The 15295-nt window shown below is 48.3% G+C and overlaps 1 protein-coding gene across 1 annotated transcript in view; it reads left to right on the top strand.

Annotated features, from left to right (window-relative positions):
• Positions 1-15295, top strand: part of LOC144769987 (protein FAM118A-like) — a 127858-nt gene that overhangs the window by 34109 nt on the left and 78454 nt on the right. The window contains exon 4 of the mRNA XM_078654183.1: positions 8251-8379. Coding sequence (XP_078510309.1) covers positions 8251-8379 — 129 coding nt within the window. The remainder of the gene's footprint in view (positions 1-8250; positions 8380-15295) is intronic.

Below are 15295 nucleotides of genomic sequence, written 5' to 3'. Positions count from 1 at the left end.
GAGGGCACATGAAGTGTCATTAGATGTGAGCGATCCCACTCAGGTATGGTGCTGTCTGAGGGCACATGAAGTGTCAATAGATGTGAGCGATCCCACTCAGGTATGGTGCTGTCTGAGGGCACATGAAGCTTCAGTAGAGACGAGTGATCCCACTCAGGTATGGTGCTGTCTGAGGGCACATGAAGTGTCATTTGATGTGAGTGATCCCACTCAGGTATGGTGCTGTCTGAGGGCACATGAAGTGTCATTAGATGTGAGCGATCCCACTCAGGTATGGTGCTGTCTGAGGGCACATGAAGTGTCATTTGATGTGAGTGATCCCACTCAGGTATGGTGCTGTCTGAGGGCACATGAAGTGTCATTAGATGTGAGCGATCCCACTCAGGTATGGTGCTGTCTGAGAGCACATGAAGCTTCAGTAGAGACGAGTGATCCCACTCAGGTATGGTGCTGCCTGAGGGCACATGAAGTGTCATTAGATGTGAGCGATCCCACTCAGGTATGGTGCTGTCTGAGGGCACATGAAGCTTCAGTAGAGACGAGTGATCCCACTCAGGTATGGTGCTGTCTGAGGGCACATGAAGTGTCATTAGATGTGAGCGATCCCACTCAGGTATGGTGCTGTCTGAGAGCACATGAAGCTTCAGTAGAGACGAGTGATCCCACTCAGGTATGGTGCTGCCTGAGGGCACATGAAGTGTCATTAGATGTGAGCGATCCCACTCAGGTATGGTGCTGCCTGAGGGCACATGAAGTGTCATTAGATGTGAGCGATCCCACTCAGGTATGGTGCTGTCTGAGGGCACATGAAGCTTCAGTAGAGACGAGTGATCCCACTCAGGTATGGTGCTGTCTGAGGGCACATGAAGTGTCATTTGATGTGAGTGATCCCACTCAGGTATGGTGCTGTCTGAGGGCACATGAAGTGTCATTAGATGTGAGCGATCCCACTCAGGTATGGTGCTGTCTGAGGGCACATGAAGTGTCATTTGATGTGAGTGATCCCACTCAGGTATGGTGCTGTCTGAGGGCACATGAAGTGTCATTAGATGTGAGCGATCCCACTCAGGTATGGTGCTGTCTGAGGGCACATGAAGTGTCAATAGATGTGAGCGATCCCACTCAGGTATGGTGCTGTCTGAGGGCACATGAAGCTTCAGTAGAGACGAGTGATCCCACTCAGGTATGGTGCTGTCTGAGGGCACATGAAGTGTCATTAGATGTGAGCGATCCCACTCAGGTATGGTGCTGTCTGAGAGCACATGAAGCTTCAGTAGAGACGAGTGATCCCACTCAGGTATGGTGCTGCCTGAGGGCACATGAAGTGTCATTAGATGTGAGCGATCCCACTCAGGTATGGTGCTGTCTGAGGGCACATGAAGTGTCAATAGATGTGAGCGATCCCACTCAGGTATGGTGCTGTCTGAGGGCACATGAAGCTTCAGTAGAGACGAGTGATCCCACTCAGGTATGGTGCTGTCTGAGGGCACATGAAGTGTCATTTGATGTGAGTGATCCCACTCAGGTATGGTGCTGTCTGAGGGCACATGAAGTGTCATTAGATGTGAGCGATCCCACTCAGGTATGGTGCTGTCTGAGGGCACATGAAGCTTCAGTAGAGACGAGGGATCCCACTCAGGTATGGTGCTGTCTGAGGGCACATGAAGTGTCAATAGATGTGAGCGATCCCACTTAGGTATGGTGCTGTCTGAGGGCACATGAAGCTTCAGTAGAGACAAGTGATCCCACTCAGGTATGGTGCTGTCTGAGGGCACATGAAGTGTCATTAGATGTGAGCGGTCCCACTCAGGTATGGTGCTGTCTGAGGGCACATGAAGCTTCAGTAGAGACGAGTGATCCCACTCAGGTATGGTGCTGCCTGAGGGCACATGAAGTGTCATTAGATGTGAGCGATCCCACTCAGGTATGGTGCTGTCTGAGGGCACATGAAGTGTCAATAAATGTGAGCGATCCCACTCAGGTATGGTGCTGTCTGAGGGCACATGAAGCTTCAATAGAGACAAGTGATCCCACTCAGGTATGGTGCTGTCTGAGGGCCCATGAAGTGTCAATAGATGTGAGCGATCCCACTCAGGTATGGTGCTGTTCGGGTACACAGGAAACAGGAAGGGTCAATAGATGTGAGTGACCCGTTCAGGTATAGTGCTGTCCAGGTGCACATGAAGCTTCAGTAGACACAAGTGATCCCACTCAGGTATGGTGCTGTCTGAGGGCCCATGAAGTGTTAATAGATGTGAGCGATCCCACTCAGGTATGGTGCTGTTCGGGTACACAGGAAGGGTCAATAGATGTGAGTGACCCGTTCAGGTATAGTGCTGTCCAGGTGCACATGAAGCTTCAGTAGAGATGAGCGATTCCACTCAGCTATGGTGATGTTTGGGTACACATGAAGTGTCAATAGATGTGAGAGATCCCACTCAGGTATGGTGCTGTTCGGGTACACAGGAAGGGTCAATAGATGTGAGTGACCCGTTCAGGTATAGTGCTGTCCAGGTGCACATGAAGCTTCAGTAGACACAAGTGATCCCACTCAGGTATGGTGCTGTCTGAGGGCACATGAAGTGTCAATAGATGTGAGCGATCCCACTCAGGTATGGTGCTGTTCGGGTACACAGGAAGGGTCAATAGATGTGAGCGATCCCACTCAGGTATGGTGCTGTTCGGGTACACAGGAAGGGTCAATAGATGTGAGTGACCCGTTCAGGTATAGTGCTGTCCAGGTGCACATGAAGCTTCAGTAGACACAAGTGATCCCACTCAGGTATGGTGCTGTCTGAGGGCACATGAAGTGTCAATAGATGTGAGCGATCCCACTCAGGTATGGTGCTGTTCGGGTACACAGGAAGGGTCAATAGATGTGAGTGACCCGTTCAGGTGTAGTGCTGTCCAGGTGCACATGAAGCTTCAGTAGACACAAGTGATCCCACTCAGGTATGGTGCTGTCTCAGTGCACATGAATCGTCAATAAAAGTGAGCTATCCCGCTCAGATATGGTCCTGTCCCGGTGCACAAGAAGTGACAATAGACACTTGGAATGTGTCAAAATCCATGGAAGTTACGTGGAAACAACTACTTCAACGCCCATGGAACGCCTACCCTGGGAAGAGTAGCTCAATGCATCAATTTGTGCTACGTTGCACTACTCGAGAATTATAAAGCCACTCAGAGCGGGGGGAATCGTGGCAGGTGCAAAGAGCCTCTGCCACACTTCCATCACAGGCAATTGTTGCCCGCCCCATCACAATGCTAGCGTCAACCAGCCTTTAGACTGGCGGAGGCTGGCTTCGGGTGCTTGGGGGGAGGGGGCAGTTGTGCACTGAGGGGTACCCATGGTACACCCCCTACATTTCCATGCACAAGGTGGCAGGCACCGCACGGTGCCTGCCACCTTGTGCAGGGAAATGCACAACATGGCCATTTAACATTGCGGCGGGTGCTGCCAATGTGAAATTGTCAGATGCGACCGCCGCTATGGGGGTCGCATCATAATTAGGGGTGCGGGACAGCCGCGTGACAGGCGGGTGGTCCTGATCCCGCTACGATGGCGGGCAGGCTCAAATCGGCCCGTCATCGTAATCGGCACCTTAGTTCATCAGGGTCACTGGAATTATGAGACTTGGGATCCCATATCATGTGGAAACATTAACTCACCTAGAAAAATGCATAGTATGCAGCATAATGCAGCTCATGTTGTGCTAGTTCTGCTACATTACTTTGTATTTTTTACATATGCGGGTACTAGCTGGTAAAAGGTTTCACCTCATTAGCAACAGGTTAACACCCAAATACAGGAAAAAGCAGCAGACATGGGACTAGTCAATCTTTGCACGGGGCCTTCAACTGTGCAGCAAGACGCGTTACCACCTCTTTAGTTACTTTTGATTGGTTTGAGCTACAAACAGTGTTTTGGTGCAATCTACAGGTTATGTAGCAGATGATGCATTATGTGGCAAATGCAGCAAAATGCATAATTATGCAGAAAGTGCTGCAGTCCTAAACTCGCATAATTCCAATGGCCTTGCTTATAAGACAGGTCCGTATTTGACCTGCAGCGGTGATTAAACCCACTGATCTACCTTAAACCTGATTGTTGTTGCCACTATGACAAGGCCTGCATGTGTGTCAGTAAGAGTGTGGTCAGTGGAGATCTTTGAACATGTATGTATGAATGGGAAATATGTGTATGGATGACTCAGATCCTGTGTCATATGTACGTGTGGCCCAGGACACGCCTCAGGCTCTCACCATATGTGACCCCATTACATGTATGACAGAAAGACAGACTTTTTTTAAATGGAAGAAATTTAAAGTGAAGAAACATGTTCTATAAATCAAACATTTTTTTTCACTCTAAGTTTCCCCCTTTAAAAAAATGACTTTTTTGTTATAAAAGTGGCATCGTGCCCACCGGCCACTAGGAACAAGGGCCTGTTGTTTTTAAATGCAATTTGAATGGGAGAAGACTCAAATGAAGTTGCAATGTTTGTCTCTATGGATAAGTCAGTGTTGCATTCACAGAGTCATTGTTTTAAATGGGAGAAATTTAATGAAAAAAAATGTTTAATAAACATTTAGGGCCTGATTCTGATGCGGTTAGGAAAGCCTCCTAATGGCATGTGCTCCTTCCAAATCGGATCGGGAACGTGTCTTGCCGACCCAGAGCCCAATTATGATGTGGTAAGGAACATATGCTCCCATTGAAGTCAATGTGAGTCCAAGCAAATCATATCTGAAAGCATCCGGATGCATCGTTCTCCGTCGGTCGGACTCTCCCGATCCGAGTGGGTCGGAAGCCATTTCCATCTGATTAGGTCGGGAAGCTTTCCAACCCGCATCAGAATCAGGGCTAAAAGTAAATGTTGTAAAACAATGGCTGTATTTTCCTCTTACAAATATGGCGCTGTGTCTACCATCCACTGAGGCAAGATGCCTGCTGTTTGTAAATGTGACATTTTTAAATGGGAGAAAATTAAAATGAAGAGTTAATTTAGAGCCTGATTTAGATCTTGGCAGCCGAGTCACTCCGTCACAGCGGTGACGGAGATCCCGTCCACCTAAATACAAATCCCATAGGATACAATATGATTCATATTTCGGCGAACGGGATCTCCGTTGCCGTTCTGATGTAGTAGCCCGTCCGCCGAGATCTAAATCAGGCCCTTAATGTTTAAGTAAACTCTTCATTTTATTTTTCTCCCAGTTAAAAGCATTCACACAAAGTATTCCTCTCTCGCGCTCCCATAATTCACTTTGCCTCATGTTTCATTTTAATATCTTAACACAGTGTGAATTTGAAAAACGGAGTCAGGCTCCCTAAGGTAACCCTGGGTGTAGTTTGCGTAGTCGCAACTGCGTAGTGCGCTAGGGCTGGTTGCTTGTCCGCACTGTGCAATCATTGCAAACGGCATCTTGCACAGTGCAGCGGTCGTTTTCTGCCGCTTGAGTTGATTTCTACTCGAGCAGCAGCTTTCTCAACGCGGACTAGTAGTTTCTCATTGTGAACGGTGGTGAGCAATGAGAAACCTGACCTCCCCAAGTTGAGAATCTCGCCGGGAGGTTTATTTTCCATGCTCGCGATCGGCAACTTGATGTTGCTGATCGCGAACGAGGAAAAAGTCTCGCCGGGATGTTGATTTTGCTCGCTCACGGTCACCAACTTGACGTTGATGACCGCGAGCAAGAAAAAAATGCCCGCTACACTACGTGCATTTGCACTGTGCTACGTGCAATTTGCGTAGTGCGTAGTAGCGCAAACTATGCACGCTCCGTGAGCGTAGCGTAGTCCTATGACCATGCCTACCTAAGGTAAGTTCCTGCTCTCTGCAGCCCCAGGGCAGGACTCTGACTAGGCTGTGTCCTGGCCGCTGCCAGCAGACCCAGCTCCAGCCTCACAGACCCAGCTCCAGCCTCACAGACCCAGCTCCAGTCTCACAGCCACAACTCCAGCCTCACAGACCTAGCTCCAGCCTCACCGACACAGCTCCAGCCTCACAGACACAGCTGCAGCCTCACAGCCACAGCTCCAGCCTCACAGCCACAGCTCCAGCCACACAACCACAGCTCCAGCCTCACAAATACAGCTGCAGCCTCACAGACTCAGCTCCAGCCTCACAGCCACAGCTCCAGCCTCACAAATACAGGTGCAGCCTCACAGACTCAGCTCCAGCCTCACAGCCACAGCTCCAGCCTCACAGCCACAGCTCCAGCCTCACAAATACAGCTGCAGCCTCACAGCTCCAGCCTCACAGCCACAGCTCCAGCCTCACAGCCACAGCTCCAGCCTCACAAATACAGCTGCAGCCTCACAGCCACAGCTCCAGCATCACAGCCACAGTTCTAGCCTCACAGATACAGCTCCAGCCTCACAGCCACAACTCCAGCATCACAGCCACAGTTCCAGCCTCACAGATACAGCTTCAGCCTCACAGACAGAGCTCCAGAAAGCTCCAGCCTCACAGCCACAGCTCTAGCCTCAGCGACACAGCCTCACAACCACAGAGCCACAGCTCCAGCCTAACAACCACAACTTCAGCCTCACAGCCACAGCTCCAGCCTAACAACCACAACTTCAGCCTCACAGCCACAGCTCCAGCCTCACAGCCACAGCTCCAGCCTCACAACCACAGCTCCAGTCTCACAAATACAGCTGCAGCCTCATAGCCACAGCTCCAGCCTCACAGCCACAGCTCCAGCCTCACAAATACAGCTTCAGCCTCACAGCCACAGCTCCAGCCTCACAGCCACAGCTCCAGCCTCACAAATACAGCTTCAGCCTCACAGACTCAGCTCCAGTCTCACAGCCACAGCTCCAGCCACACAACCACAGCTCCAGCCTCACAGCTACAGCTTCAGCCTTATAGACACAGCTCCAACCTCACAGCCACAGCTCCAGCCTCACAACCACAGCTCCAGCCTTACAGCCACAGCTCCAGCCTCGCAGCCACAGTCCCAGCCTCACAGCCACAACTCTAGCCTCACAGCCCCAGCTCCAGCCTCACAGATGAAGCTTCAGCCTCACACCCACAGTTCCTGCCTCTCAGAAGACTCCGGTGCTCGGTTGCTGCTTGCGTCACTCTGGCTTGGCCAAGCAGCAAGCTAGTGCCCAGGACAATCAGTTGCAGAGGCCTGCTCACAAAACGAAATGGAAACGCTGCACATTTATATTTTGAAACAAACTTTTAATGACTTTAGCAAACACATGGCCACAATCAAATCCAAGGGTGTGGTGAGCTACTGTGAGCTCGCGATTGACCGGTTGGAGACACCTACATTAGCGCCTACAAACAAGGAGTATCCGTAGCTAAAAATGACAGCGCCTGAGCAAAAGTTGCAAAAACCCATTTACAGACTGTGGAGGGTCATGTTGTCAATGGAAGGTTGACCATGAGATGAGGGATCATGTATTAGAGCCCCTGCTCATGCAGGGCCTCTCCACTAAGGGTGCTTCATATAGGCAATGATAAGCTTTCCTGTGGTAGAAACAAAGCCGTGGTCTACACACTCTTATGACACTCTGCTGGAGTTTGTTCGCTCAACACCCCCACTCTCTGCGGATTATATTTGGCAGTGTTCCCTCTTCGTTTGAGTTCTCTGCCACAGCGGGAAGCCACTGGTCTGAGGTGCTATCCTCTGGAACCTCTTACTTCCATGGTTGCCTTCGACCCTCTCCATAATGCTCTCCATCTCCCCTGCTCCTGGACCCACCGAGCCGCCACACGCTGGAGGTACACGGGACCAAGTGGGGCAACACCCCCCGTCAGACTAGTGGAGGGACTCACATGATAACTTGCCATGCTGGTTGTATGTGTATGATTGGGAGTCCCAGGGGTAGGCAGATAGCCAGAGAGAGAGGTAATTCAGGGGTCTGCCTATGATATACTTGTATAGCTAACGGGGTGCTCTGTACTGTCGAGGTAAAGATAGTTATATTGTTATATTATGACCATAATAATACACCAACTAAAATAACACCAAACTGTCAGTGTGAAGCTGTTTTGCAGTGTGAGCAGCAGAGCCCCAGACACTCAGACTCTGTTAGGTCCCAGTGCTACACTAAAGTCCATGCCAGTGTGGCTCACCACAAGCACCAGCTCAAATTAACCCCTGGTCACAGGCATGTCCTGTTTGATGCCTATCACTGTGATTTGTTGAAACTCTTGTTTTGTAAAGATTGCTATTGAGAGAAGAAGATGTCAGTTGTGTGGAATAATAATGTGTCTCTTTTTTTAGTTCGTCCTTTGGGCCAATGGCATGGAACCCTACGGCGTCCTTCACATACATGGCGTCTACGACTATCCCAACGGCATCGCATGGAATCCGAAAGCCCATAAAGAATTATTTCATAACACTCAAATCACGGTATGTTCTTGGCGTAAGGCCTTCTCCTCTATTCATTGATGGTGTTGCAATGTTCACAGCAGGGGCTTCTCTTACTGTGGTTTCTTTATCTGCTGCATCTGTGCTGCTGGGCAGAGGGAGGAGAAAGGACCTTTTCAGAACCACCACAAGCTCTTGTTACCACAGTGATGCTTCACACAGCCATGCAATGGTGAAGTAGCAAAAAAAATTATATTCTAATTGGTGTTTTACAGAACTAAAGGCTAGCAGCCTGATTCAGAGGTGGTCAGAGGCCATTGCCGATAGAAGCAGTAGGTACTGACTTTGGTGGGGTCACCAGTGGCTGAATTACCTCTCGCGTAATAGTGTGGGAGAGAAAATCTGCAGGCATTAAGGCTGGGTAAGCAGCGAATCTCACTTTAGCGCCACTACCCTGACGGGCTGCCACCCACCAGATCTTGCGATAACCATCAGCCCCATGGTCATCTCTACAGAAGCCGCCGTCATGGTGGATCCTTTAACCCTTTCGCCGCGGTGCGAGGGGGGCGGGGTTGGGCGTGGCGCTGCGGTACTCATGACGGCTCCCGGCCGTCATAAATCACAGTGGGCGTGTACTCATGACAGCTGGGAATCGTCAGAACTCCGCCCACAGATTAATTCTCTCGCACAGGCGGGGAATTAACAGCGCATGGGCGGAGCGGCAACGTTCTGACGTCTCCCAGCCGTCATGAGCACTAACCTACCGTGACCAAAGGAGTTAAATCTACAAAATATTTGATGGCCATCCACTAAACTTTTTCAGTTTTTTGTGTTTTTTAGAAACAAACTTCGAAAGTGGGAGTTTGTTTCTGAAAAACACAAAACTAATGACTCCCACATCTGAGGATCTTTCTCCCACGATGTGGGAGCCACTATTTGTTTTTTCTGTCCCTAGGTTTTTCCTGGCAGTGACGGACAGGAATGAAAACGACATTGCACCGTCCGCCCTAAACATGGCAAGTAGTGTAATGTTCTTCCAACAGTTCCTACAACGTTGCAGAAAGTATTCAGTTGATGGAACAATGGGGCTTTGTAGGCAAAGCCCCTAAGATCTTATCATCTGTAAATGAGGGGGCGGACCCGGGGCTTGGAGGGGGGGAGGGGGGTACTCTGGTGTGTTTGCGACAGAGAAGCCTTCGCAGCAAACAGTAACTCGGACCCTTTACCAATAGGAAGATCCAAGGCGGGGGAACAAATTTAATATCCAATTCAGTAAATTCATTGACATGATTTGCAAATGTTCCAATACAAATGCATCAAAAATTTGCAAATTGCGTCATTGTCACAGAAAGTGAACGCAGGCATGAGCCAGCAAATTGTGGCTCCCTCAGGGTTCACAAGGGGTTGAGAAGCAAGATGGCGCCTCAGTACCACTGATCACTTGTAGGGAATTCAGGCAACTGCAGGTGAACTGTGAGTCCCCAGGGGCCACGCCCGGCTCCTGGGTAGAAGCCCACCGTGTCCTTGGAGGGGTCTGGAGCGATGGTAAGCTGTGCACGTGCTCAGAACCAGGACGACCCCACAGAACACCTCCCTCCACGAGCTCGAGTCTGGTGGCCCTATCTAGCCTCATCCAGGGGTTCCCAGTGCCAGGGGTGCAGAAGGGAGGGGGGGCCAGCTGCCATCAGCCGCCACTGGCACCTCTGCACATAGACTCAGGACTTACTGCATGGTTCTTCTTTTGTAAGGACGTAACATGGTTGAACTACTCTGGATGTAACTTGACTTTACCCACACGAGTCAGAGATAGGACAAAGCGTCTTGATGGTGTAAACTGTGACAATCATGTTGTTTTACATGTGTCGATGCCTGACCCGACTTCATTGGTGTTTAACACTGATTCTAATGAAAAGATTTATAAAAAAAGAAAATTGCACTCTACCCACCAAAGGGCATTCTCAGCCCTCTAGAAAATGAATTTATGCACTCAAGAAAATGTAAATAAAACATCAGGACCCTTTTTAGGTTGCATTGTTGCAAACTTGTTCGCACTGATAGAAACAAAAAAGAGAACCTGGAAAAGGACACCGAATCTAGGGGCATATTATTAAGACAGGCGATAAAATTATCGCCGTTTTAGCGGCAGAAAACTGCCGCTAAAACGGCGATAATTTTATCACCTGTCTTGATAATATGCCCCCAAGTGATCTATTCTCCTCTCTCTGGGGCAGAGGAGTGGGTGGGAACAGCATCAAAATATTCCATCAGTGGGATGCTGGGATTGTTTATGTCTGCAAGAACTAAAACAAACTTTGCATATAGTGAAACAAGGCACCACAGAGACATTGCTGGGCCGCTCATAGATTCTAAACTGGAGCGTGCTGCACCCTGCATGGGAGACATCACTGAGAATCAAATAGTTCGTCTTCTACAAGGTCATGGTGACAAGACTGGCCCCTTAGAGGGACATCTGACAGCATCTCAGGAGGGTTACCGCCATCTATGGCTGGAGGCAATCAAGTGCGTCCCCTGCATTGCAATGCTGGGTATAAATGTAGTAATGAAAGAACATCAGTTTATCTTGAAAGAAAAATGACAAGATACTTCTCCTCTGCTAATATGAGATAAGAGAAGCTTGGATCCCGATGCACAGAGCTTTGTAACCATCGCAAACACTCCGCTTCAGAGTTTGCCACAGCAAAAAAAAAAAAAAAAAAAAACCTTTGAGAAGCCGAAAAAAAAAAAAGTTTGCCACAGCAAAAATGCTTTTTGAAATGTACTGATCCCATTTTAGCAATCAGTAAAATTGCATTCATTCCTAAAATTGGATTGTGACCCCCATTTGTGTGACCCCCCTTGTGCTGCCGGTGCGTCACTTTTTGTGACGCTCAGTGGCACAGGAGCCTGCTCCATATTTACCAGGCAGCACTAAGCCACTTTTTTAGCGTCACGCTGCCTCGTAAATATTGTTCCCTTTAACTCAGCTTTCTGCATTAAAGGGACGTGCAATGGGTGTTGCTGGGAGAAATCATAAAAAATGAGGTAGCACCAAAAATGTACGTCTTCCCAGGAGAGGCTTAAGGGAGGCAAAACGAGAAGGAATATCTTTATTTCTCCTTGTTTTTCCTTTTTCTGTGTATGCTGCGTTCTGCACCAGACATACAAAGAAGAACAGGCCTCTTTTGATTGTTTTTTGTGCAGGAAGGTTTCTGTTCCTGCACAAAAATAATCATCCCGCAATGCAGGCACCCTTGCACCATTGTGCAAAGGTGTCTGTGTTGGTGCACGGCAGCCCATTGTACGCCGGCGCAGGGGAAAAGGACAGGAATGCACCGAATCTTATATATATGACACATCCCTGCCCTTTTCTTTTGGCATAGGGCAGAGCTGAAGGAAGGCCTGTGGCGCGGCCCTACGGCAAAACCTCATAAATGAGGCCCTTCTTGTAGGTGTCCCTCCCAAACACCGAATCGGTTTGCAATGTATTAATGTTACGACCAAAATCCAGTCCCAAAACATTGAAAAACTCCCGACCCCCGAGTTGGGATGGTAACGCATATTCAATAGAGAAGAGGTCACTTTGCCAGTGGGTTTGTTGGGGGTAGACAGCAATCCAGGGGACCACTGCCAACTCTGAAACAAACCTTTCAAAAATGAAACCTTTTCTTTTAAAATGCACTCTATTTCCTTCAAATAAAATGGGCTACATTTAAAATGTACTTTATTTAAAGGTGATCACAGGCATGGTGCTACGCCGACCCTAGCAGACCACCATCCCTGTGATAGCCACCATTCAGAGCAAGTCACAGTCTGTGATCTACCGCATGAATATCCTAGAGGTAGGTCGTGTTGCAACCCACTCCGAATTGTAATGTCGCGAATTGATGTATTAGTGCATAGGTTGGTTCGTTAAATTCTGATTGCAAATTGCGACTGGATTTTCACGACCAGTAATTAGTACATTGGGGCGTTGGCTTCCTAAATGTTTCCAAAACTTGTTCCTGATGGGACGTTGACTATAGATGTTAAGTTATAGGTGCTGTGGTCTGGAAGTCTTTGTTGTCAAATACCAAATATAAGTCACTCAATGAGTTTGGGCAAGGCGTTGAGAAGGTCCTCTTCAAAGAGTAACGCCGCTGAGCACATGAGATCGCCTCTTTCCATGTTGTAGCTGTGCTCGCCTTAGCTGCTGTGCTCCAAAAGGTTGTTACTTTTTGAGCTCCAGCCCTAGACACAGTTCAGTTTATGGAATGTGTAACATATAAATATAGTATCAAATAAAGAGATAAACCTCCCTACTTCCTCTCCCGACTCCTCCCAGCCCTATCGTCTCTTGCGTCGTCCATCTTTGGGCGCCCTCATCTTTTTGTGCTTTCTGATACTTCTCACCTCTCTTCCTTCATTGAGCAATTGCAACTCATATCCTCTCCCATCCAATGAGCTCCTGAAGGCTTTGCTCCACCCCTTGGACCCTGAAGCTGAGCCACCCATCTCTATCCAACTCCTGTTTCCACCCATTGACTCCTCCCCCTCCACTCCAACTTTCCTGCCTTTCCTCTGGCGAAGCTCACATATGTAAGCGGTACCAGCCCCACTGCCTCCTTATCAATGCATGATCGACAAGGAGGAGCTTCTTAACCGTTTATGATCTTATCTCGGATTCCAACCCGGCCGCCCTGTTCACCACCCACACCTGGTTAGGAGATGGTGCATCCCAAGTCCTTGTGATGGGCCAAGCCCCCTGGATACAGAATACTCCCAAGGAGACAGAAGTCAGACTAGCAGTCATTATCAAGGACACTTTGTGCCTTATTTGTGAGGCCTTGCAACACTTTTACACCTCCATTGTGTCACTTTTTGTGAGACACCAGTGGCATAAAAAATGCGCCATGTTGCGCCCTATTTGCAAAGTGACACATCTAAGCATATGCCTCACGTTGTAAAGCCCTGCGCTAGATTATACCTGCGTAAGGTATAATGTATGCAGGGTGGGCGTCCCCCGTAAAAAGCCTCATAGAAGTGTTGCGGTGAAATCTATCAGATTTCACTGCGCCACTTCTAGGATGTCACTGCGTCAAACCTTACGCCTGCCTCACAGCAGGTGTAAGACTGACACAGGCCTTTTCATATGGGGCTTGCCCCACGTGAAAGGATGCATTGCTGGAGTGGCGTCTGTTTTCAGACACGCCCCTTAAGGGCCTCATTTATGAAAACTGTCGCATCGCTGCGACAAAACAGCGATGTAACACTTTTCACTGCGCCCCCTCTTTGCGACACGATGGATGCGCTGTATTTAATGTACAGCGCTCCATGTCGCAAGGAGTTACAGATACGTCAGTACAACTGACAAATCTGTGGACGCAAAAGCGACGCTTTGCTGGGGAGTGTCTGAAAACAGACGCAACTCCAGCAATGTGTCCTTAAACGTGGGGAAAGCCCCATGTGAAAGGGCCTGCGTCAGTCTTACTGTGAGGCAGGCATAAGGTTTTGACGCAGTGGTGTCCTAGAAGTGGCGCAGTAAAATCGGATAGATTTCACTGCTTCACTTGTAAGAGGCTTTTTATGGGGGAACGCCCCCCCTGCATACATTATACCTGACGCAAGTATAATGTAGCGCAGGGGTTTACAACATGACGCATCTGCTTAGAAACGTCACTTTGTAAATAGGGCTCAACGTGGCGCATTTTTTACGCCGCTGTTAAAAAAGTGACGCAGCGGCAGTGCAAAAGTGTCACAAGGCCTCATAAATAAGGCTCAAAGAGACTGACACATTGGAGTATCAGTCCCTCCTCGCACTTTGCGTTGATATCATGAGCTATCCCTTCAAATGTGTGGTCGTAAATGTGGCCTCATAGTGGTCCTTTGTGGTCGAGCCTCAACAAATGACTTGGTTAGCATAGTTTGGTCATGAACAGAAAAACTGGAGGTGGTGCTTATGAGCAATTGCACGATGCAGGGCCGACGCTATGATCTGGCGCACACAGACATTCGCCTTGAGTGGCAGGGGAGAAGGGGCGGCACCATCTTCTCTTCCAAAAAACCCTTTCATCCCAGCCTGATTGCTTCATTGCTCTGTGCTTGTTTCTGAAAGAGCTGGAGGGTGACCCACCTGCTGGAAGCTTCTGTTGAGAAACATATGTCTGCTTTAGAAGCAGCCTCCAGCGTGATGTCACTCAGCACATAACATGTTGCTTGTACTTTGTTAATATATTTTATGTACCTGGTGACAGTGGAAAGTGCAGATAACATGCCCCCTATTTTAAATGGTTGGAGTTTTGAACAAGTTCTATTCTCAAGTATTCCTTTAACTTTTCACATGATGCATATAATTTACTTGGCAAAGGCTTTTGTTCTTGTTGACTGCGGGCCCGATTCACAGAGCTAACTTAAGACAAAATCCGAAACGTACTCCTTTTGGTATTCACAGAAGGCATTTAGTAGTAGTAAAGTTAGGATTTTGTCTTAAGTTTGACTTAAGACAGACTTAAGACAAGCTTAAGACAGACTTAAGACAGACTTAAGACAAGCTTAAGACAGACTTAAGACAGACTTAAGACTGACTTAAGTTAGGATTTTGTCTTAAGTTTGTCTTAAGTCTGTCTTAAATCTGTCTTAAGCTTGTCTTAAGTCTGTCTTAAGCTTGTCTTAAGTTTGTCTTAAGTCGAATTTAAGACAAAATCCTAACTTTACTACTACTAAATGCCTTCTGTAAATACCAAAAGTAGTAAGTTTAGGATTTTGTCTTCAGTTAGTTCTGTGAATCGGCCCCTCTGTCTGTGTGTGTGCACACTCACAGAAAATGGGAGGTGAGTGATGGGTGCACTTGTGTAACTTCACCTAGGGGAGCAAACCATGTGGAGCTACTCTGCACAAACCTCTACCAGTCTTTTCCCTCCATTTTCTGAACGTAAAGTTTCGTACCAGGTGCATGTATATCACAATAAATTTGCTTATTTGC

The sequence above is a fragment of the Lissotriton helveticus genome, chromosome 7, assembly GCF_964261635.1.
Source record: "Lissotriton helveticus chromosome 7, aLisHel1.1, whole genome shotgun sequence".
Lineage (NCBI taxonomy): Eukaryota > Metazoa > Chordata > Amphibia > Caudata > Salamandridae > Lissotriton > Lissotriton helveticus.
The sequence above is the reverse complement of the archived record's forward strand: the minus strand, read 5'-3'. Positions and strand labels throughout refer to the sequence as shown.